General features: G+C 47.4%; 1 protein-coding gene across 1 annotated transcript; it reads left to right on the top strand.

The window, feature by feature from the left end:
• Window positions 1-673: 673 nt before the first annotated feature.
• On the top strand, window positions 674-23897 carry tle3a (TLE family member 3, transcriptional corepressor a). The gene is made up of 21 exons (XM_083654997.1): window positions 674-1067; window positions 1571-1739; window positions 2282-2382; window positions 2615-2678; window positions 4184-4228; window positions 8879-8941; window positions 9257-9361; window positions 13892-14090; window positions 14617-14624; window positions 16277-16399; window positions 17043-17093; window positions 17203-17355; window positions 17819-17951; window positions 18042-18223; window positions 18524-18597; window positions 18729-18978; window positions 19929-20176; window positions 20292-20439; window positions 20533-20683; window positions 21794-21870; window positions 22194-23897. The coding sequence occupies exons 2-21, from the start codon at window positions 1716-1718 to the stop codon at window positions 22299-22301; spliced, it is 2307 nt and encodes a 768-aa protein (XP_083511123.1). The 5' UTR covers window positions 674-1067; window positions 1571-1715; the 3' UTR covers window positions 22302-23897.
• The last annotated feature ends 1011 nt before the right edge of the window (window positions 23898-24908 follow it).

Here is a 24908-nt window from a genome sequence, read left to right as displayed (position 1 = left end):
TGTTCATATCAGACAAAAGCAATCATCTCACTCCCCACAGAACAGCTATCACCCTAATGCTGATAGGTAGTCACACGGATATGTTTTGTAAGAATCACGCCAAATTTACGCAAACAGTTTATGTCGACTACGCCAGGCAATTTGCTGGATATCGTCGATCGATTGGACAGTGTTATGTCCTTCACGGTGTATGTGTGTAGGATTTGTAACGTTATGTGTGTGGAAGGTAATTTACCACCACTATTTCTTATTTGGGCCGTTACTATGTTTCCCTAGATTTGATGTTTCGTGGTATAATGTGATACAATAAGGTACCTGCTCCACAGATTCCTCGTATGGGGCTAAAAAGAAGGGGGGGGTGCTTGTTGCACACTCCCGTCAGTCTCACCTAAATGCATAATATATTGGGCAAAAAGTGAATACCCCGATGAAGATCGAATCAATGTAGTCTCTCTCAGATTTGAAAATAATCGTGCTGTTGTTGTACATGGGACGGATGATGCCTTGTAAATCCATGGGATGATGTCATGTATCATTGAACCCCACGTGGGGGCCATCGCTCTCCGATAGGCAGATGTAGCCGTGTTCCTTCGGAGTAATCCGATTGGACAGATAGGCGCTTTCACGGCAGTTCAGCCCTACTGCCTGTGTGTGGCAACGGGGGTAAGCTGGACAACGGGGGAAATGTGAGCTTGTGGAGAGTACCATGTTACGCTTTTAAAGAATCTCCAACCTCTTCGAATCGGAAGAAAGATTTGGGAAACATATTTTTTGGGATTACCCGGCCACAAAAGGCGCACATTCCTCGGAGGCTTCGCGGCTGAGAATAAAGTAGTTTAATCGAGATCGACCGCACCAAATTTCTCCCAACTGCCGAGCGAGTTAACGTTAGCTCTCGAGTCATCAAGCCGAGGCTAGCTGCTGCTCGCTCCGGAGAGAGAGAGAGGATGCTTGCCGAGATCTGCGTTCACCATCCGGAACGTTACATTAGGGAGGATTAAACGCATGAATTATACTCTGTTTTTCTTCCAAACAAAGTCTACCCGACGTTGAGGACACACGCACGGGTACGTATTTATCAGCGGTATTGATTTCTTGTTCAGTTTAGGCGTACGCTGGCTCAACAGCGTACCGCTTCCATCTCTTTCCGCGGAGTCAACAGTAGGTGAAAGCTATAGGACTAGCTGCTGTTATTATGGCCTGCCTGTTTAGTAGACGTCCTAGAGGGGCTCCTTGGTCATTTGGCGATCATCAGTGAAGATCAGTTTAAAGAAAGCGAATTTGATGGAAAGCTCATAATTAATGCTAATTTATTATATATATATATATATATATATATATGTAATGTTGTGTTGTGTTGTGTTTGTCACTGGTGAATGAAGGATTTTGATTTGTATCGACTGCTATAAGGTTATTATCGGTGACCACTGACCGAATAAGGTCATCAAATGCAGAAGCATGGACTGCTGCTTTAAATGTCAATGACTGACTATTTGTTGCTAGTTTTACTCTATTATCCTACTTTACAAACAATGTGTACTGAGTCTAGTCTATTGTTTTTTGTCTATAGATTAAACCGCGTCATATTCATCAGAGGATTTTGACGAGTCCCCCATCCCCCCACCCCTGACCAGTGATCTTCTTGTCCGCTTGTTGTCAACCATTTCGCCAAAGGAGCTGTTTATTGGATAGATAAACAAAGGATACATTTCAACATGTATCCACAAGGCCGACATCCGGTAAGACGCGCTTCCTCTGTATAGTTGACAATAGCTCACATATATTTCTGATAATAGCCTAACATTGAGGTGGTGACATGGGTCACAGAGTTGAATCACTCTGAACCTGCTCTACAAAGCTTTTTGCATCCTAAATGTAACACATATAACTATATTTTCTATTTTGTCTTAATATTTAGTCAAATATTGTAGTGTCACATGGATGCAGATGTTTTGAATACCTAGACACATTTGTTAACATCCCATACTCATTCATATAGCACCATATGACTTGCCTGAACATTAAGGATAGGTGGTGGTTTTGATTCACTTTTGAAATTTTGAAATTAGATTCATTTTCTGTATCAGAGCCCATTCATGTTGTATTATTAGCACTGCTACTTCTGTAGCTGTGAAGGAGAGCCACCTCTTTGCTTTGGTAATATCTCACTATTACTGCAGTGGAGGAGATGTCACCTCGAAAGTAGTCCAATGTGTGAGCTATTGAAGTTCCCCTCAGAACCCTGTTGATGGACTGATCTGATGTTATAACCCTCTTCCAGGCTCCACACCAGCCCGGCCAGCCTGGCTTCAAATTCACTGTAGCAGAGTCTTGTGACAGGATTAAAGATGAATTTCAGTTCCTGCAAGCCCAGTATCACAGGTAATGATTACAAACTATATCACCAGAAGAATGTTAATGTCAACATTTGCGCTCTTTTGGACCCACTTGAATGTCTGTAGGTTAAGGCTAATATTTGGTTGTTGACTTCTGTGGTGGAAAAACAAAGACTGCCGTTTTTATCCTCTGCACGCTGTACTCATGTGGTTAAGAGTGACTGATTTATTGAAGGGATAGCGACGCCTGAAAATTGACACCTTGTCTTCTATTTTAGTCTTAAGGTGGAGTACGACAAACTGGCCAATGAGAAGACCGAGATGCAGCGCCACTATGTCATGGTAAGATTATGTTACAATAGGGAGCAATTATGCTTCCAAATTGCGAGGCTTGTCGAAAATCTGGTTGGGGTGGAGTGAGACTGCGAGACAGGCTATTGTGTTTACCTATGTGGTGGTTAGGGTGGGTGAGTGTCAGGTACAGGCCTGTGAAAGCCCCCAGGGGCCCCGGTGTAGTTGGTTGTTGCAGAGGAGCCTTCCTGACAGGCAGGCAGCAGTGGGCTGAGGCTCTATTATAGTGCGCCCCTGATCTCCAAGGGTCAATGACTGCAGTGTTGCCCTCTGTGTGTGCTGATCTGATTATTCTCCTAGGAGACACCGCGCTCACACATATGCATGGCCATAAATTAGGTTGTGAGCCGATGGAGGAGGGCCAGGCCAGTGTGTGGGAAAACACACCACTGCAAACAAAATGGAGGATGCGGACAATGCTGCGGTTTAGCTTGTGCCAAAGCGTCACTGTAAACCCGAAATGATCAGCCTTGTCTTTTAGCAACCTTTTAGCAAAACATAGGTGTGCCTATGACACAGGAATTTTGTTCAGACATGATGCAATCAAAAGGTTCTTCTGTGGCAGTGTATTCTGTTATCCTAGGTAAACACACAGGGGGATGACTTAAACCAATACATTGAGGCTTAAGTTAAACATTCTTCTCACAGGAAAAAAACATGTCAGCCTGACAGGGGAGGAGGTTAGGTAAACATGTAGGGAAGTATCCCACAGCCAGCACCGGGTGTCGGGTTACGCCACGGCTGTGGCGCTCTGATCTCAGACAGAATGCCTCTCTTGTTTGAGAGTAATTTTCGAAGAAGCTAATGGACTGAATAATGCATTGGCCTCATCAAATAGACGCTGACTGGAAAGCCATTTCTGCCCTGGCTGCCACTTGTGGGCTCCATGGATTACATTTCAGCCAGCCAGACTGACCTGGCTTGAAATATCAAGACTGTTGAGCAATGGTGTTAAGCTAAGTAAACAGACATCCTGGAGATCTGAGGGTTTAAGATGTTGGTCAATAAATCTGACCCTTTCTTCCCGGTGCCCACACTACAGGCAACAAGGTATTGACTGTAGAGTAGCTATTCACTGTCAACTGCTCCTACTACTCCTTTTGTGTCTGATGTTAGCCTATCACGTGTGTGTCTCTGATGTTAGCCTATCATCACGTTTGTGTGTGACGTTAGCCTATCACGTTTGTGTCTGATGTTAGCCTATCACGTTTGCCTGCGGAAGCTACATTGCATTTATGCATCAATCAGATTGCTCAAAGCCCTGTGATGATGCCATAATTAGTGTGGTGATCAATTCAAATATTCATATGTAACTCTTATCAGTATGCAAGTCAAATGGGAATTATAATTATGTAACAAAAAGCAAAAGAATAGCCATTTCTATAAGAATTTAAAAGTAGTTACATACGTAAGAAGTATTTGCGCAACTTGGGTGACTGATCGATTTCAAGTCGTTGAAATAATTAACCGCAATTAACTTCTTGTTTTCTTTTCAGTATTATGAGATGTCCTATGGCCTGAACATAGAGATGCACAAACAGGTAGGTCCCATGATCTTCCTTATTTATTCAGCTCAGTGTCGGGGGATGTCAGATGAGGGCTGGGTGATAATCATAAGGATTTTCCTCTTTCAGTATATCACAATATGGTTATTGTATTCAAAATCATGTTAAGTAATCAAATTAATCTTCATCTCATTGAACTGTGTGGTAATGTTAGGTGGGATGTCAAATGTGCTCGTCATCCATTTAGACAGCAGAAATATGTGTCACACAATATTAAAATATCTTTGTATCATTATGATATTAGGATACCACTGAAAGACGATACAATTGAATTATCGCCCCCAGCCCTGACTCAGACACAGGAGTTACTCAGAGGGTGGGAACTGAACTGACCGTTGGTAATAGGCTGTAAACGGAAGGGGTTACTGCACATGGAAGTAGGCAATACACGTGCACACTTGTACAAACACAATACAATATTACAGTATAACTTCTCTTTGGAATCTGCTGGTGGTGTAAAGCCAGGGTTTGTCAAAGTGTTTTGATAAGATTAAAGACAGACTTTGGCAAGCCTGGCCTTTGACTTAATGATTAAAGGGAGAGGATTGCTGATAGGTCAGTATTTGTTTGTTTTTGTTATTTTTTATGGCGGGCAACGCCGGGCATTAATTACAGGAGGGGTTCAAAGTCCTCTCCTCGCTGTTTATGCTCGTGAGTACCATTAACAGATTCTATCTGCATTGATAAAGCTTCAAGGATCAATGGCACGGATGCTCGAGGAGATAGCGGCCGGATGAACGGCTAATCCTTAAGATTCCCACATACGCTGCTTCTAAAGCGGCGTGGCTGTCCTGTCCTCCGGCTTGCAGCCTGGGCTTGGTTAATGACAGACAGCATTGGGGGGCATGGCGGATTGGAGTGGTAGGGTGATCCATCAGTGTCTCCAGGCTGTGTGTCACCGTGCCACATGTCTGTCAGGCCGCGGGCCGCCTCTGATAGCTTCTGTCAGGCACTTATCGCCAACCGGAGGAGAGAGGAGGAGGGGGATGGGAGCGCGAGGAAGGATGGAGGCGAGCTGGAGAATAGAGCCGGGGGGGAGGAGGGGCGACAGGCCGGCTCTGTGTAAACAGGTTAATCGACTGATCCATTTTAGCGCCTGACTTTTATCAGGAACCTCAACAGAGCTGATGGAAGCGCTTGAATAATTCATCAGCGGGGCCCTAACCTGCCGAACGGCGGCGTGTTTGTGAGCAAACAGTGCGGGGGCCCCCACCTCGTCCGTGCAGCTCCCCCAGCTTTAAGGCTCAGGCAGGGGGGGGATGGGGAGTGGGGAGTGGTTAACACACGCAGGGTTGGGAGGGATTATTGGATGCACATAGGCATATTATTTTCCTGCCAGGAGATTTATTTTGTAGTGAGGAAATCCATTCCTCTAACTGTGCCTTTTTCATTAGCGCGCGGAAACGTTAATGCGGATTTCAGAATGCACGCCAGCGCAGCTCAGATGCAGCAGCGATGGCGGTGGTGGTAGCGCTGTCTGATCCTCTCGTATCAGGCCTAACGGTGTGTAGAAACATATACAGCTCATTTCTGTGGCGTGATGTCAGCCCGGTAATTACTGTGCTGTCGCGCGTGTTTCCGTGTGTGTGCGGGGGCGGGAGGTGTCAGTGAAGCCCGACCACTTTTTGGCTGATACCTGTTGTTGTAACACGGACTGTAGATCCCACGGCCGGGGGAATCATTTGTTAAGGAGCTAACTATCTGCCATGCGCCAGGCCAAAACAAACTTGGTCGGCCAGCAGAGCGAGTCCGCAGTGTTCTAAAAGAGGCGTGCAGTGGAAAGTGGTTGGGGAAATGCTGGTCCTCCCCAGCAGCACTCATTGCTCCCATATCCCCAATCAGTCCATCTTTGGCCCTGGCTGCCTGATTGGCCGAGTGCTGCAGGGTCATCATTTCAGGGCAGCGGCTGGAGGTGGGGGGGAGGGGCGTCACTCACATCCACACATCCAAACAGAAGTGTGATCGCACTATATAAGATATGGTCTTACTATTCTAAGAAGTTTGTTGTTTGTTTGATTGTGTTTATTGTTTGACGGTTGTAGTCTTCATTTGCTCCAGAGACGTGCCTGTCAGCTACTGATTAGGTTAAATCGCAGCAATGATGCATGCACCCAATTCAGGTGTGCTCTCTCTCTCGCTCTCTCTCTCTCGCTTTAGTCAGAACAGATCGATGCAGGTAAATTCAGATGTCAATTAACAATTTGGTCCGGACGTGCTGCACATCAACAAAGCCTCCGAGGCGTCGAGCAGCATCTCAATTCAGTGGAAACATATGTCAGCTTGTGGCTTAGCCGGCGAGACTATAGTGAAGTATGGCCTGATCTTCTTGTTACCACAGCGAAGGCGGGAGACAGAGCATGCTGTCATCTTGGACAAATTGGAGGCTCTCTGAATCTGACTAGTCAAGTATTGTTTATGGATGGATCATGTGATCACCAGCGCCACCGGTTGTTTTCCCGGTGTATTTAATGCTCATCAGTGTCTCACTCGCTGATAGCGACAGACAAATAGCTTTGTGCGCGCCGCTGACAGGCCAGCCTGAGAGCGCTCTTAGAGGGGTGCTACACAGGTCCGAGTACCTGTAATTGTGTAGCAGCAGCGTAAAAGCTGGCCTCTCGAGGGCCCGGCTGTCATCTGCTTAAAGCGACAACAGCCCCCATTTTTATCTGCTCTGCAGAAAGCCCTGCACTGTATCTATTCTGACAGCGCCGGCCCGGCAGACTCGATGCCTATTTCCATGTATTTGCATGTTGTGTTGTGAGCCTGTGTGTGGAGGCAGCCAGTTGTTTGGGGCACGTTGGATCAGCCACCTCCTGACCTCTCTTAGCCAGCTGTCACCATGACGCTAAGCTAAGCTACAGAGGGGATGGACTTGTGCGCTCAAGGCCTTTTCACAAATCCTGTCAAATGTTCGACTGCTATTGACATGGCTTATCTCCACAAACATGGATTATACAAGCTCTGCAGCGTTTCAACCGTTTCTGAGGGCCTTCTTGAGCTCTTGCTAGAGCACTTACTACGTAGCATTAATGCTAATGCCCATCAAAACCTTTATCCAGCCCTTTTTCATTGCTTGGTTGCTTATAGGTCGCGATCTTTGTTTATCACGGGAGATTGGAGTTCTGCGTCTTTCTTATCTCCTCCAGATGACTACTGTGCCTTCTATATCACATGCTGCTACCATGTATAGGCGTTTCAGATCATTGCCTCTGATCCCAGGCTTTGATTTGGTTTCATCTGATATTTAAACTTCAGCTTGTTTTTTTTGTCCCACCGGCCTTCTGGGCAGTGTGGCTATCGCCGTAGCAGCTTGGGTCAGCGCGGGGCTCCTCGTTCTATTGGACATTACTCTCCAATCTCCCCGACTCTGTCCAGAGGTAATATGTCCGCTGCCAAAAACTGCCTGGCATTTCTGCCATGTGTAATAAATAAGCTGGCGGTCTGCAAAGTACATTGTGTATACTGCTCTCCGAATGAAAAATATGAGAAAATCCCTGTGATGTGTTTGTGTTCCGCAGTGGCCCTGGGTTGAACTGCAGCTCATAAATTCCACAGATGATGTAGCTTTGGCACTGTTATTTTTCTGCTCCCAGTGCAGAGCTCCAACCTGAGAGGCTGAGTGCCGATGTCTCCTCATCTGCCATCCCAGGACGAGGGAGGCAGGACAGGCTGGGCTAGTGCAATGTTTTTACAGGGGGGGGGGGGGGGTAGGAATCACACCCCCCCCCCCCCCCGCACACCTCCTCTCCTCTCCTCCCCAACGGCTCTTTTTTATCCGCCATTCATTTGCTACGTTCATCTGATCGACAGGCTGAAAATTCAATTTAATGACCTGCCTCCAAGCACGTAATATGATTTTAAAGCCTGTTACGGTCAAGCAGAGGTTCCATTTGCATAATGATCCCAGCAAGATAGGGCTGCAGCCCGTTGCCATGGCAGTGGGCAGACAGGCAGAAGAATGGAGGCAGGGCTCAGTGTGGATGGATGGGAGGCTGGGAGGCTGTTGGGGGGGTGCAGCTGACTTCCATGAGAAATAGCCTGGGCTTATGCAGAAAGACCAGGCCGTGGAGTAGAAGACCAGCGCAGTACACTGCACTCTTAACGTTTTACAGGCAGGGAGTTTGTCCTCTAATGGTATTGATCATAGATGTGAAGTGAAGTGGCCCAAGAGGTCATTATGGTCTGTACCCTTTTGTTCACTGTTCAGCTAGAATGTAATTAGCCCACGTTGTCATATGTAAATAAACGGGGAAGTTTGGTTAGCGGGGGGGCTGACCTCCTGTGGGCGTGGCTCCGTGGTTTAACCCAGGTTAACTGCGGGACAGTTGAGTTGCAGATGAGGGGCAGAGTGAGAGAGAGGATCCTCTCGACGCAGCACTCTGCCTGCTCATATCCGTTTAGCGTGGAGTGCACTCTCAGCACAGCTGTGCTCCATCCCCCCCGGGCTCTCCTAATGTTTTAAATATTTCAAATGTCAATATCATGCTGTTTAGAGGATGTTGAGTCAAGCAGTTCTGATTGCCGCAGTAATTGACTTAATCGGTGTAAACATGAAAGGGGGGGTTATGTGAAGTCACTGTCTGTTTCATACTTTACCATCTCATTTGCTCCTCTCTTGTTTTCCAGACGGAGATTGCCAAACGGCTCAACGCAATTTTAGCTCAAATTATGCCTTTCCTGTCACAAGAGGTGAGTTTTGAATGCACCCCCGCTATACGACGTGACACGTTTTAGTACCGAAGAACAGTCGGTTGTTGTTATGGTGCTTATTTTGACAAGAGGCCTGTATTCTAAAGATGCTGCGTTAAAAGATTAAAAAAAAAGACACTGCTTTTAAGATTAGGCAGTTTTGAATAATAGTGTTTGACATTTGCGCCCCTTTTAAAAAAAACGTCACTAGTGCTGTGATATTAAGCGTGAAATTGACAGTTAAATGAATGGGGGAGTGCAATAGATGTTGGCATGTCCCACTAAGCATCTCCTTCTGTAAATGTCTTCCCACAGCACCAACAGCAGGTTGCTCAGGCAGTGGAGCGGGCTAAGCAGGTGACTATGACCGAGCTGAATGCCATCATCGGGGTACGTGGACTTCCCAATCTGCCTCTCACCGTGTGTATACCCCCTTTTATTCCTTTATTTGACCTTGGTGAGGGGCAAACCTGCACATGAGAGCTATAAACCATCCTGTTGGATGCATGTGAATAGTGAAGAGAAGGGATAACCCCTCGCTAAAGCTAAAGTGCACGTTTGCCTCTCCCATTGGTTCTTTCATCAATTTTCAAAATTTAATTTTGCTCCAATCGAATGCTTTATTTTTTGAGCAATGAACTCAAACGATATACACGGTGAGCGTAGCACTTGAGAGTCGGTCTGTTGTTCCAGCTTGGGTCTCGGTGGTATCTTCACTGCCTTGTTGTGTGTTTATAAATGCGAGCCTGGGAGCTCTCGAGATCCCCCCTCGCAGCCCGTATTGCTTTAATTGGCTATGGTTTTAACGAGGAGCCTCATCCCTCACTGCTGACCTGGATAGCGGAGGGAATTAAAAGGCAGAGAGGGTGAGGGGAACACCGCCAGCCCGCGCTGCTAGCTAGCTAGAGACGGTACACGCAGCAGTCAGCCACCACAGCTCGGGCCTGCAGCCTGCTTTGCACAGCGTAGCACACTAATGGACGGTCTTCATCACAGCTTCAACGTGCCATCTGCCCCTCATTGATCAGGTGCATCCAGCCTGTCCTCCTACTACAGAGCTGATTAGTTTCACCAGCAGCAGCAACACAAACCCCATGCTATCAATGATCTTATTACTGGAGACCAAGCCTCGCAGGGTCTTTAGCATGCGCAAGAGGCCGGCCTGAATGGCTGACTTGATGACTGTAGGCACATATTGGAATTCAATTAATGACCCCTTGGTGACCTTTCATTCCAGGATAATTGCTCTGTGGAATTTGTCTGAGTAGGTGTCTTGAGGTGATGGAGAGCTATTTGTGTTTTATCTGCCGGACCGAAGCAGATGCTTTATTGCACTTTTGTCAAAACAGACTAGGCCTCCAGTTGTTCTTAAGAAAAGCAGTTTGGTTTGTGGTTCCGGATCATAATATAATGTTGATCTTTGAAGCGGCATAATACCGGTGTAATATTGCTGTAGCCTACTTGTGGAAGTGGAATAGCGCCAGCGGTGACAAGTTCACTCTTGCTATCTCTGTTGGCCTTTGTCTATCTTTCACAATGAATAGGAGTAGTACAAACTACAAATCTAAATATTGGCGCAACCCATTCGTGATTTGCATATATGGTCTAGTTTTGGCACTTTGCCTGTTATATGAAACAGCCGGGCCTCATCTCGTACCCAAGTCATCCCGAATGCACATGTCAGTGGAGGGGGAAATGTAGCTATGTTTTACGAATACCTTTCCATTAGTTATTCATTGAGGAGAAGCTCTGTAGGCATGCCAAAGTCCTCATGCATATTGTAAAGCAAGGTGGGGTGAGAGAGCGTGCCAGGAGAGGCGAGCAGGCAGACAGGCAGCATGCAGGAGCCAGCTGCATGCCTTATTGATGGGGCTGAGGGCCATTAATAGGATGCAACTAGGGCAGCTGCTAATGTGGAGATGATCCTGCTGCTGGGTACCTGCTAGTGTGGAGATTACCCTGCTGCTGGGTACCTGCTAGTGTGGAGAGGATCCTGCTGCTGGGTACCTGCTAGTGTGGAGATTACCCTGCTGCTGGGTACCTGCTAGTGTGGAGATGATCCTGCTGCTGGGTACCTGCTAGTGTGGAGAGGATCCTGCTGCTGGGTACCTGCTAGTGTGGAGATGATCCTGCTGCTGGGTACCTGCTAGTGTGGAGATGACCCTGCTGCTGGGTACCTGCTAGTGTGGAGATGATCCTACTGCTGGGTACCTGCTAGTGTGGAGATTATCCTGCTGCTGAGTACCTGCTAGTGTGGAGATTATCTTGCTGCTGGGTACCTGCTAGTGTGGAGATGATCCTACTGCTGGGTACCTGCTAGTGTGGAGATGACCCTGCTGCTGGGTACCTGCTAGTGTGGAGATGATCCTACTGCTGGGTACCTGCTAGTGTGGAGATTATCCTGCTGCTGAGTACCTGCTAGTGTGGAGATTATCCTGCTGCTGGGTACCTGCTAGTGTGGAGATTATCCTGCTGCTGGATACCTGCTAGTGTGGAGATTATCTTGCTGCTGGGTACCTGCTAGTGTGGAGATGATCCTACTGCTGGGTACCTGCTAGTGTGGAGATGACCCTGCTGCTGACTGCTGCTGGGTACCTGCTAGTGTGGAGAGGATCCTGCTGCTGACTGCTGCTGGGTGCCTGTTTAATTAGAAAACACATGATATTGCAGTTCAGCTAAGCCAGTGAGAGGCCACCTAGATGCAGCCTTAACGTGTTCGCTGCTTGTTTAAATGGGATGTTAGGTCCAAGATAAATATATATTTGTATTATTTTCCCGACGCCACTGCTTATAGTATCTCAGCATGTAGTCGTGTGTGTGTGGGAAGTCACCCTGACCCGTCTCTGTCCTCCTTCTTCCCAGCAGCAGCAAGCTGCCTACCCAGCTCTCATGGTCAGTGGCATCCAGAGCTATCTGTATGTGCCATGCTGGAGTTAATGGACTTGGTGTGTGCATACAGAGAAGGGGCTTGCAGGGCTTGTGCATGTTGCATGACATTAGGCCTGCCCGAGCAGCGAGCACTGTGTGTGTGTGTTTCACCAGAGTTGACTTTAGTCCTTTAGCTGCTACACAAGAGACCGTAATAGATTTGCTCAATTTTGCCCGTGAGTTTTTTTTTTCCTGTAGCTATACTCACACAGAGGAAAAAGAGGCCAAAAGAGAAGGTCTTTATCTGGGAATATTAAATTAGAGAGAATGAACCAGCCTCCTTTCTTTATTTATTATTGTCTTCATTTATGGCCCTCTAATGAGGGCTCTGGCTGATCAGCCATGCATATTAGCCATCAGTGCCTCATTAAGCACAACGAGCAAGGATGGCTCTCCCCTGCCAATGAACTGGCTCCTTAATTTCCCCTCATGGACATAATATTATAACTCTCTCTCTCTCTCTTCCTCTCTCTCTCTCTCTCTCTCTCTCTCCTCCCTATCTGTCTCTTTTAGGCACATTTTTACATTTTATAATTGGATTGGCAACTGCCCTATGGAGTAGAGGGCGAGGTTGCAAGTTCAAATCCCCAGCGATATGCTACATCGCCATTCTCCAATCTAGTGCAGTCCACCTGCTGGGCAGATAATGTAGATGGCGAGAAGCAATTAAAATGCCCCTCCAGATAGGATTTGTATGGAAATTATGAGGTAGTATGTGCCCTCATAAGACCCTGCCGCGTATCCCCCTGTCGTCTCGCTGAAACGGAATGTGGAGGCAGGTTTCGACCGAATCAATGTATTTTTAAACCCATGTGTCGGGCAGATGCGTCACAGACGGTACCACCTCCTCAGACATTACAAAGTAGCTTAATATTTTTGAAAGAACCATAAATGGTCACCGATTGAAGTCGGTCTTGTAAAAGCGTGGCGGAACAAGCCTCTGAATTATTCAGCCGGCTTGTAGACGGGTAATAAATTGCTGATGTTTTTATTGGTGTCTCAGCTAAGTATTATTTAACCTTGCTTTAAACTGCTTACTTCCATGCTGAGTGCCTTTTAACTCCCATCCATTTCCCCGTGCCTTTCAAATATTGATGGTGAATATTGGAGGGTTGACTGAGTGCCAGCATGGGACCCCTGGTTCCTGGAGCAGCCTTCCAGACACACGCACGCGCACGCACGCACGCACGCACGCACGCACGCACGCACGCACGCACACACACACACACACACACACACACACACACACACACACACACACACACGTGCACACGTGCACATGTGCACACATGCACACGTGCAGAGAGAGAAAGAGCCAGCTTCTGGCACTCGCTCTCTTAAAGTTTTGGTGTGCAAATGATTCATGTTCTGTTAATGCAGGACTGTGAATATGTGAGGAGGCAGGTTGTGTTGTTGAAGTGTTTAATACAAAAGCAGGGTAGTTTGTTTAGCCCACAGGCTGACACATTGCTACAACCAGCGTTGGGACGCTCTTAACAGGATTAGCCCAACTAACTCACAGATGGCTTTGGAGTGTTGTGGTGCTGCAGTCTGAAATGTGCTAGTTTACACTCGGTCGGGTGATTCCTGTGTGTTGAGCTGCATGGTGGTTGGATCAAATGTTGCGTTGTTGTTTGCCATTAATATACGATGATATACTTTGTAATTCCCATTTCGTGTTCACCCCAGCGTGCCGTGAAGTGTGCTAACTACGCTGTGTGATTGAGTGTTTCGATCCCCTCGTCTCGTGCGTTTTAGACGTGTTGAGCAGTTGATCGTTAGTCACAACTTCTACTTTCCTCGGCACAGATCTGGGGCTTATTGCCACCCTGGTCCCGGTATGGAAATAGCACCGAGAGGGATCGCTCTCTGATCCCCGACCGTAATAGATGTGTGAATGTGCTAATATCTGGGGTTTAACTGATCAGGCTCGTGTTTAGTGTGTGGCGTCTCTTTGCCCTTTCCCTCTGACCCACTTGTTGTGTGTCTCTGTCTACCTCCCCTTGTCTTGTCCACCTCCAGCAGCAGCAGCTTCAGGCACAGCACCTGTCCCACGCTGCTCACGGGCCTCCCATCCAGCTGCCCCCGCACCCCTCGGGCCTGCAGCCCCCCGGCATCGCCCCCGTGGCGGGCTCGGGCCTGCTGGCGCTGGGCGCCCTGGGCAGCCAGGCCCATCTCCCGGTGAAGGACGAGAAGAACCACCACGATCTGGAGCACAGAGGTGAGCTTTAGCTTTAGCTCGGGGGCTCGTCCCACGTTCCCGGCGAGCCAAACGGGTACGGGCCCGCTTAACCCGTTTTTTTATTTGGAGGAGTTGAATGCCGTGTGATGTTAATTGTAACACAAGCTTGAATAGCTGTAAAACAGGGAAATTATAATAGAGTGCAGACAGAGTGATTCTGATTCTTCGGAGCGGAGTCCTCGGGGGCCCGTAGGTGAGGAGCAGCACATCCTGTCGGCTCACATTCTGTCTGGGTAATGAGCTGGTACATTCCCAGCCCACGACTGCGTGAGCTATTCAACAGCTCCGACAAACGGCCCTCCGCTTCAATCTCTCACTCTCAGCCACTAGCATCTGTTACGATGAGCTAACTGACCTGTGTCACTAGCGTCTGTTATGATGAGCTAGCTGACCCGTGTCACTAGCGTCTGTTATGATAAGCTAACTGACTTGTTTTTTTCTCTTTGCTCCACTCGGTTTATCGTCGTCGTCACCTCGGCTGCCCGTCGTGATTCCTGCGACACAGAGAACACGGTGAGTGTCCAAACCCAAATTGCTTTGGTCGCGTGAGAGGCCTTGTCGTCGGTTTCATAAACCCATCACATTTCCATTGTGTCTTTCTTTACTGGAAAAACGTCAAAAATGGTCGCTCACCGCATTGCTACGGCTGCACCCATGAACTGCTATAATCTGCTTTCAATAAAATGATTAATGGGAAATGAGGTTTGTAATATAAGCCCTGTGTATTTAATCCAGAAGGGAAATTACTTGTATCGCGCCGGAGAGATTAGAAGCCTTGTAATTTCATCACAATTAAAGAAAGGCTCGGACTTCCCCTTCTTAAAGGATTTATTTGATCCCTTCTACTGTCTCCCTTGTGTACCGGCTCACTCTTGCCCCACCTTGTGCTGGCCATGAATATTTATGAACACACATGCAGAATTGTTTTCTATTCTTTTTCTCCACCCTGTCTGGCCGGACCTGCTAAAGCATTTGATTTGAATGGCCTTGCGATCTCTGATGGCTCGCGATGGGCCCGTGAGATTGTGTTTCTGCGGGCCGGCCCAGCTGAATGGGTGCAGTCATGTCTGAAGAAATGGAACTCCTGGGGCGATTAGCGGGGCCTGTTTTGTTGCTGTGCTCTTGTCCCAGGTCATCTGATAGCGGAGTGGTGACTTTGGTTAATGAGTCACGCTAAGCATCTCTTTAAAGGTCAGCCATTATGCAGACAGTGGCCCTTTGCCCAGACTGCTAGTCCATCGGCCATTGTTCACTCCTCCTCCGGGCGGCCGGTGACTTAGGCCATGTTGTTGCTTTGGTCCTCGGGAGGAAGGGGACAGAGGGAATCGGGGGGGAAACTTGGCAGTTTACAGGAAAATGGCAAACTCCTGTGGAAGCCCGCTGGACACCTGCCTGGTTCCCCCGCCCGTCCGCGTTGGCGTTTGGAGTGAGCTGTCCCGAGCCTGTGTGGGCAGCCTCCGTGAAGAAGCACCACTCTGTCCCACGCTGCCGTGCCCACTGGCAGGATATAGATTCCTCTTTCTTTATCCCGGCGCTCAAAGCCTGAACTGACTTGGTGCCCAAGCGCGCCGTGGCAATCAATGCCCACAACACAGACTCTCTCTCTTTCTCTGTGTGTGTGTGTGTGTGTGTGTGTGTGTGTGTCTCTCCATCCCCCTCTCTTCTCTCCCTGTGTGTGTGTGTGTGTGTGTGTGTGTGTGTGTGTGTGTGTGTGTGTGTGTGTCTCTCCCCCCTCTCTCTCTCACGCTTAGCCTGACTGACTCCAGAGAAAAGGGCATCTGTTCAGCCACAACACACTGCTCATGTCCCTGTGAGGCTGTTTGTTGTCCAGTTATGAGGGGGAGGGAGCCCATCGTAGAAAACAAGCCCTCCCCCCTTTCAGTGCAGATAAGGGGCCGTTCTGTTGTGTGGCCAGGGACAGGCTTGTGTGTGAGACGGGGGGGCTTGGCTGGTGTCAGGGTACTGTTTGGAACTGGCCTACAGTACCAGCTGCATGTGTAAGAGTCTGTGGCGTGCATACACTCGTGTGAATGAGGCATTTCTTAACTGTTTGCATTGGCACACTGTGCCCTCTGTTGAACTTGCAACGCATGAATGATTCACTCCTCTGTTGAACGAATGAAGAAATGGTAATAAAGGCTATTATTTGTTTTTTCCCTTTGCAGAATAACTCTATATCCCCGTCAGAAAGCTTACGCACAGCCAGCGAGAAACACCGCAGCTCCTCCGACTACAGTTTAGACTCCAAGAAACGCAAAGTGGAGGAGAAGGACAGCATGAGCAGATATGTAAGTCACTGTGCCCTCCTGTGGTCAGAGACGCCGGAAGAACTTGCATTGATAAAAAACCGAAGGCTAATAGGTTGTTGCATTGCAACATCAGCAGCGCACAGCAAATCTGCTATTTTGGCCAGAAGAGGTGACACCTCTGATTGGCTGTCATGGGTCATGGTTCTGTGCGGTTGTCCCATTGGTCAAGGAGGCATTTTCAGGCTTCCCATGACGGGTCCTTGAAATCCTTAAACGTTTTTGAAAATAGACGTGGGTTATTGAAAGTGCTTGAATTTAGGCTTTTTCCTGCATAGAGAATTACGAGGGGGTTTCTCAAATTTCGCTCCATCTTCAGCTCTCGATAAGTGTAAACAAAATATTTTCTAACAAGCGCTGCAGGCGGTGGATTTCTGTCATTTGCCGTTGCAACTAACACAGCACGCTTCAGAAGTGTCAACACATTCAAGCCGCTCTGATTTTAATTGTCTGTGAGCTGCTGCTAGTTTTCATTATAAAAATTCTCAGTGTTGTAACAGTGATTCACCTTGATCCATGTCTCAAACTATGCCGTGTTGGGGCCTTGAATTTGGGGCATTGGATGAGGTAATGATTCATTAACGAGAGGTCTATTAAGTTGACTATTTTCCAATTGTCTTTCCAGGACAGTGACGGAGAGAAAAGTGACGACCTGGTGGTAGATGTGTCTAATGAGGTGAGTGCAGCCGGCGTGTAGATGTAAATGGCATTATCGACATCTACCGTGACAAAGTGACATTACAGTGCACTAATGTCATCAAATCTATTGCCACGTTTCCCCCCAGGACCCTGCCACGCCACGGGCAAGCCCAGCCCACTCGCCCCCTGAAAATGGCATTGACAAGCCCCGCCCCCCAAAGAAGGACACGCCCAACAGCCCCGCGTCGGTGGCGTCGTCCGGAAGCACCCCCTCTTCCAAGGCCAAGGAGCACAGTCATGTAAGACACCAGCAGAGTTCTGAACAAACTGGAACAGAAAGGAGTTTAAATGAGAATTGCCCAGAGCAAAGGGATAAATCTAGGACGTTTCTGCAATGGATTAGGAATGTCTGTGGGTGCTCTTAAGTGCATGACTAAACGTCAGGGATAATGTTGTCCTGCATCAGGATCAGTCAGGTCTTCTCTGTTAATAGCTCAATGTATTTAACTATTCCAGGACGCCCCCCCCCTCCCCCTCTGCCTCACTAAAAGATTAAAGCCAAAGCAGTAAGGGGATAAAACAGCTCCATCTCCATTGTGGCTGTAATAGGTTTTGGAATAAATAGCAGTTTATAGCTCTGCAGGACTATGGGGGTTGTCAGAATGAGATTGGATTACATTCAGTTTGCTCTCAAATTGTCAGTCTGCACAGAGCCTGCGTTTGGGATTGTGACCGTGCTTGCTCTCGCTTTCTCCTCGACAGAACGACAAATCTTCCACGCCTGGCCTCAAGTCCAACACCCCCACCCCCCGCAGCGATGCCCCCACCCCTGGCACCAGCTCCACCCCCGGCCTCAGGCCCATCCTGGGCAAACCACCAGGCCTGGAGGCTCTCGGTTAGTAGCGCTCTCTTGTTCAGACCTTCTCTGGAAACCAAGAGGTTCTAGTGAGTCACATACTGATGTATTTCTTCTCCCTGTCTGCAGCAGCCCCAGCCTTGCGTACGCCTCTGTCCATCGCAGGCTCCTACCCTACTCCCTTTGCCATGATGGGCCATCATGAAATGAATGGAGGCCTGACTAGTCCTGGTGTGTACGCTGGTCTACACATCTCCCCTCAGATGAGCGCTGCAGCAGCTGCAGCTGCAGCCTATGGACGCTCCCCCATGGTAATGTCTAGGCTTACTAGAATGTCAACTATTTAAAAATGTCTTTATAAAGTGCAAATAAAATAAAAGAAATTAAATTTAGAGTTTGTGAATTCTGATGGGCAAGCCATCTCATTTGTGATAACTACAACAGAATAAAATGTAGCTAATATTGCAATTAATCTTTCTGCCAAATGGTACATTTTTGTATTGCTATATAATGAATGAATTTCATCCCATTCCTAACAGTGAGTGTTTGGCTGTGATCACTGGTCAATAACAAGTCTGTTATTCAAAGCTTTTCATCTTGTCATCTTTCAGGGGTTCGATCCTCACACCCACATGAGAGCTCCGGGCCTTCCAGCCAGCCTCACATCCATCTCTGGTGGCAAACCGTAAGTATCTCACCGAGACTCTGCTTGTTGTAGTGGAACACTATCAAAACAGGGTTAGGCTTCGGGTTAGTGGAACACTATCAAAACAGCAGTCATCTGAAACCCTAACATGGCTCTGTCTTTGATTTCAGAGCGTACTCCTTCCATGTCAGTGCAGACGGCCAGATGCAGCCTGTGCCCTTCCCTCCTGATGCTCTGATCGGCCCTGGTATTCCGCGCCACGCCCGTCAGATCAACACGCTGAGCCACGGCGAGGTGGTGTGCGCCGTCACCATCAGCAACCCCACACGCCACGTCTACACTGGTGGCAAAGGCTGTGTCAAAATCTGGGACATCAGCCAACCCGGCAGCAAGAGTCCTGTATCCCAGCTGGACTGTTTGGTGAGGACCAGCGCACATTCAACCTTTCACTCATCGACAGCTTAGGGCATTTCTGCACCGTGTGCATTTAGTGCAGTTGTGCAGTTCAAACCCTCGACTGGTTTCTCCTTGTTGCTCTGTTTATTTGGGAACATGAAAACATGATGTGGACCAAGTGATTGTTGGGTGTTGGTGCGTCCCTGTGATCTGGCCAGGATCCAACTCAGTTATAGGAATCGCTGTGTACTGTGGGTCTAATATCACACAGTGAAAATATGAAGGTTTCAAGGTTAAGTAACTTTCAGCACCCAATTTCTGATCAATGAAAGAAATATTGATTCCCATGTGGCTTTTTTGTTGCTGAACTGATGAATGGTCAGCGTGACATTTTGCTAGTTTTCGCATTGCATGTGAAACATATAGAGCTGCAACGATTAATCGATTAGTCGATCGACAGGAAAAATAATCGACAACTATTTTGATTAATCGTTTTGAATATTTCTTTAAGAAAAAAAGTCAAAGTTCTCCGATTCAAGCTTCTTAAATGTGAATATTTTCTGGTTTCTTTACTCCTCTATGACAGTAAACTAAATATCTTTGGGTTGTGGTCATCTTGGGCTTTGGGAAACACTGATCCACATTTTTTCACCATTTTCTGACATTTTATAGACCAAACAACGAATCGATTAATCGAGAAAATAATCAACAGATTAATCGATAATGAAAATAATCGTTAGTTGCAGCCCTAGAAACATAACTGAACTCATGTGAATGCAACACTGCAACAAGCTGTCCACCTTGACTCAAAGGATAACCCGACAATAGCTTTTGAAAACACCCGTAGATTGGCTTATTGTGATGGCAGGATTTCGGTCCACTTTCCCACTAACTTGCTCCACAAGCCCTTTGTAGCTCCACAGCGCTGAGCGTGTTGTGAGTATTGATTTGTCTCTGTGCTCTTTGTGCAACAGAACAGGGATAACTACATCCGCTCCTGTAAGCTGCTGCCTGACGGGCGCACATTGATCGTGGGAGGCGAGGCCAGCACATTGACCATCTGGGACCTGGCCTCTCAGACGCCCCGCATCAAGGCCGAGCTCACCTCCTCGGCCCCGGCCTGCTACGCCTTGGCCATCAGCCCCGACGCCAAGGTCTGCTTCTCCTGCTGCAGCGATGGAAACATCGCCGTGTGGGACCTCCACAACCAGACTCTCGTTAGGTGGGGAAGAGACACTTTGCTCACACCGTGTGGGCCTGCCGGTGTTATTGTTTTAACTCATTTTTATAAAGTATATTTGTAGGTGAAAGTCTGCCTTTTGTCACTTTGATTCTAGGCAGTTCCAGGGTCACACGGATGGCGCTAGCTGCATTGACATATCCCACGACGGCACGAAGCTGTGGACAGGCGGTCTCGACAACACGGTCCGCTCCTGGGACCTGAGGGAGGGCCGACAGCTGCAGCAGCACGACTTTACGTCACAGGTACAAGCCTGTAACATGCTATGGATGGATGGATAACAGACAGACAGAATTGGGCCCCACGTTCAGTAATAACTGTTGTGTCCCCGTTGGCAGATCTTCTCTCTGGGCTACTGTCCGACCGGCGAGTGGCTGGCTGTGGGCATGGAGAGCAGCAATGTGGAGGTGCTGCACCACACGAAGCCCGACAAGTATCAGCTCCACCTGCATGAGAGCTGCGTCCTCTCCCTCAAGTTCGCCTACTGTGGTATGCACACACACACACACACACACACACACACACACACACACACACACACACACACACACACACACACACACACACACACACACACACACACACACATGTACACACACACACATACACCAGGGTAGGAAATTAGTGGGGGCTCGAGGCAAAATTCCTGTAAAAAATCTAAAATTACCCTTGCAATTGGGATGATTGGGGGCTTTTAAATGCCCCCGTAAAATTAATAGTTAACTTTCTGTATTTCAATGTTACTCTGTATTTTAATGTTACTCTATATAGTAAATGTATTTTAATGTATTTTAATGTTACTCTATATTTGCAAAGCGTGTCTGGATTTTGTTCTATTTGCAAAGCGTGACTCGAAAATGGCCAGCTAGGCATTCGTACGTGCACAACCCCCACCCCCTCCTACTAGCATTATTTACCTCAGTGACAGGCAAGCATGTTAGAACATGGAGCATTTTTTAATAATACGCAAACCACCCTCTGACTAGAAACAGAAATGAAATAGAAACAGTGGCTGACCCTCTCCCGGTCTGCCCAGGGCCAAAAAAAGCTGTCAAAGAGTCTACTATTGTGGGTTGGAGGATGGACCGGATTGCGACATGTGCCGTACTGTCAGTATGTACTGTCGGTCTACATGTTATTTGAAAAGTTTTTACCAAGTACATTACATGCCAGACTGACTTCTAACTGTGATTGTGAGGATTTCTAACTTTTAGAAATATACTGTATACTTGGATAATATCGGTCTGTCATGCAACATAGAAGAACTAAGGTATTTCCCAACATTTGATAAAATTGCCCTGGAAATCATCCAAAATTCCCCCGAAACATATTTCACAAGGGCAAAAAAAAAAGTTTCCTACCTTGACACACACTGAAATAGAAAGAACGCTGACTTGACTTCCTAGCAAGGCGACCTCAGCCCGATTAGAGTTGATTTAGTGGCAAAACTGCAGTGCCCTCTTTATGGCCTGGATGCCGGCTCTGTGTGTTCTCAAGGTCACAAAAGTGGTGACGGTTCAGTTGGAGCTCTTATTTCCACTCCCTCTCCTCCTCCTCTGTGTCTGACGAGGCCTGATGGCACTGTTCTTGTCTCTGCAGGTAAATGGTTCGTAAGCACTGGGAAGGACAATCTGTTGAATGCTTGGAGGACTCCTTACGGCGCCAGCATATTCCAGGTATGCGGATCGATACACTCTGTCTGCAGCCAGTCCAAAAGTATGCACAGTTAGTCTCTGGAGAGGAAGGGCACAGCGACCGCTGTCTGACAGGACTCTCCTATCAGTGAAAACCGAACCTGAAATATTGACCTGACAAAGAAGTCTTTTTGAGGGGCATCAGGCCAGAATTTGATGTCATTGGAATCTAATCTTTACCCTGTAGTCAGCTGTTCTCTCCTCCACTTAACTTCAGATGTAGTTAAGCATGTTTTTACTGCCTCTAAGAATAAAAATGGCTGTTGTTTCTATCTGATACGTGACATCCGTTTGTCTCCAAACAGTCCAAGGAATCCTCATCTGTCCTGAGCTGCGACATCTCGGCAGACGACAAGTACATCGTGACAGGCTCTGGTGACAAGAAGGCCACCGTGTATGAAGTGATCTACTAGAAGGGACCTGCTTTGAGTCGGAGCATGCTGGTGCTCAGGAACAGTGGAACTCTTCCCCCATCGACCCTCCCTCACACAGACAGCATGGATGTTGCCTGCAGCCCCTGGGTGGATGGGCAGGAAGCTTGGCCGGGCAGTGCCAGACTCTAATAGACTGTGGCTTCCCTGGATGCTGTGTCCTTTTGGCTCTGCCCTCCCTCACTCACTCATACAACTAACACTTGTACAGCGAGTGCAGTTCCCAAGGCACCAGAGAAGAAAAATAATGTCTTGCTGTTTTTTTTGTTTGTCGGATATTTTTCTTTTTTTATTCGTCTTTTTTCATGTGGAGATAAGGTTCCGTGACACAACTAGAAGCGGCGCTTCGCTCTGGAGCATCTCCCTGGAGGTCCTGTGAAAAGTGTACATAATGGAGTAATAAAAGGCCTTTTATAGATTTATATTTTGGTGTCCAGTTACGCTTGTGATGGTTCTTTCTTGTTCTCTCCTTGATTTTCTGTCCCCTCTGGGGATGGAAATTAGATTAGGACTTTGTAAGAGGATATTCTATTTCAGTTTTTTTCCCTCCTCTGCCTTTTTTCATGTTCGCTGTCCAGGATGACCTTTTCGGAAATCTAATTTGGATTTTTTTTTCCCCCCCTCCATGACAACGGTCTTTTTTTCTGCGCTATTTGCTATAACACAGAACAAATACATTTGTCCCTTGGATTTTAGCAGTGGAGAATTCTGGGAATGTCCTTTTTCTCAGACTGGCAGGAGGAGAGAATCACAGCTTCAGTCACTTCTACCCTGGTTAACTTACAAATCAACTTTGAAAGAGGACTTCTCCCAGACCATTGGCTGCTTTTAATGACATTAAAATGGATTACCATGTGGAGGACTGGCCAGGCTTTATGGAGAAGCAGATGGGACTTCAGTTCAGCCTGTTGACTCTTTGAGTATCGTATGAATCTTCGTTGCTTCACTCAACAAAGTTTCACCTTTAGTCATCATCAGTCTGTAAGAGTTAATAATCTCCCTGCTCTTTTGACTCTCTGACTGATCTGCAAGGCTTACACAATTACGCATGAAGGTGGCAGAGAAAGTGAGATTTTGGGTATGCTCTGTTTACTTTCTTCAGTACTTCATAATAATATCCCACTACAATCTCCTCTCATAGACAGGAATGGTCTCCGCTCAAACACACTTCAGACCATGTAGCAAACACTTGTCATCATCACTAAGGATTGTACAGTTGACAGTTGTTGATAAATCAATAAACTGTTTTTATATAAAAAATAATAATCTTTGACTCAATTACTATAGTGCTGGTGCACCACTACACCAATACATGATTTAGAAGGCAAAAGGTTGGCCCTGGACTTATAGATTTAGATGAACATTTAGAGTAGACATTCCCAAGACATTCCCAATGTATTGCAAGTGGGCCACCAAATCATTTGCAAGCATTCCGATTTTCATTCAAAGATTTTTTAATTATGTATGAGAATGCATTTCTCCATCGTTAAATGATACTGTTATTTAATTTGTAATCAATTATTCGTTAATTAGCCTATTGCAGACAGCCTCTCACTTCCCGTTTCTGATGTCTGTGTGGTGCTGATGGACAGCTCCTTTTATGTAAAATAAAAAGTGTTCTGAGAACGCATTATTTGGCCTCCGTACTGTTTACGGTCAGATGTGAGCCACGAACATCTTTGAGATTTTCAAGTGGACCATGAGTCGGAAAAGGTTGGGAACCGCTGATTTAGAGTTGTCCTGGTCTGTCGTGGTATGGGGGTGTGTGAAGCGGGTAAAGCAGTTACCGTTGAGTGAGGCTACTTTGATTTCCCAAAACCCAGAAACTTGTCCTCTAAGTCTCCGGTACCCTCTATGCACCCGGAGACGGCTCTGCCCACATACTGTACAGACGTGCTCACTGGCGCTCCTTGACAGCAAATGGAAGTACATCAGTAAATGCATCCAGATAGGACTTGACAACTGTCCCAGGAGGCCGCGGACATGAGAGGAAACATTCTGGGTGCTGTTAGAGAGGCTCCAGGACGAGACGTCTGGCAATGGCTTTAACTCAGAAATGACTGCGCTTGCATTAATATTTGAGATCTGAACTTGGTTCAGCTTTCAATGTCACAGTGTGCTGTAGCTGGCTATGGTTACTGTCGTCTCCCGCCATCGTATGGCTGTATCCGTGTTCGACGCTAGCACTGAAATTATACACAACCCTGTCTCAGAGTTTTTATTATGCAGTGCCACTTGAGAGATATGACGCAAACGCCGCTCTCGAGTTCTCTCTTGAGTGGTCTTTTGGGAGTTGAGTACTTTTGGGGCGGGATGAGGTGAATGGCCCAGTCCCTCCACTCGAGGGCTCCGTCCCTGAAGCTGTGTGAGCCCCTCGTAGGGCCGCCTCTTCAGAGAAGTTGTTGTTAGATTATAAAAGCAGGGACGGATGCTTTCAGCATGGAGCCAGCCGCCATGCTCTGCTCTCACAGGCTCATTTGGTACTACAGACTATAGTCTTTCTTCTCCCACCTCCCTGAAGAGTGCACTTCCTGTGGGCATTTGTAGCTCGAGTTCCTCGCTCAAGTAGAATTTTCTCCCTCACTTAAT

The sequence above is a fragment of the Poromitra crassiceps genome, assembly GCF_964638095.1.
Source record: "Poromitra crassiceps genome assembly, chromosome: 18".
Lineage (NCBI taxonomy): Eukaryota > Metazoa > Chordata > Actinopteri > Beryciformes > Melamphaidae > Poromitra > Poromitra crassiceps.
This window is presented reverse-complemented; position numbering and strand designations above follow the sequence as displayed.

Excerpts from the sequence above, each read along its gene's own strand:
- tle3a (XM_083654997.1), top strand. The coding sequence starts at position 1,716 with ATGTATCCACAAGGCCGACATCCG. Across the intron at positions 8,942-9,256 it reads TGCCTTTCCTGTCACAAGAG|CACCAACAGCAGGTTGCTCA; the intron begins GTGAGTTTTGAA and ends GTCTTCCCACAG. Across the intron at positions 17,094-17,202 it reads TGGTAGATGTGTCTAATGAG|GACCCTGCCACGCCACGGGC; the intron begins GTGAGTGCAGCC and ends GTTTCCCCCCAG.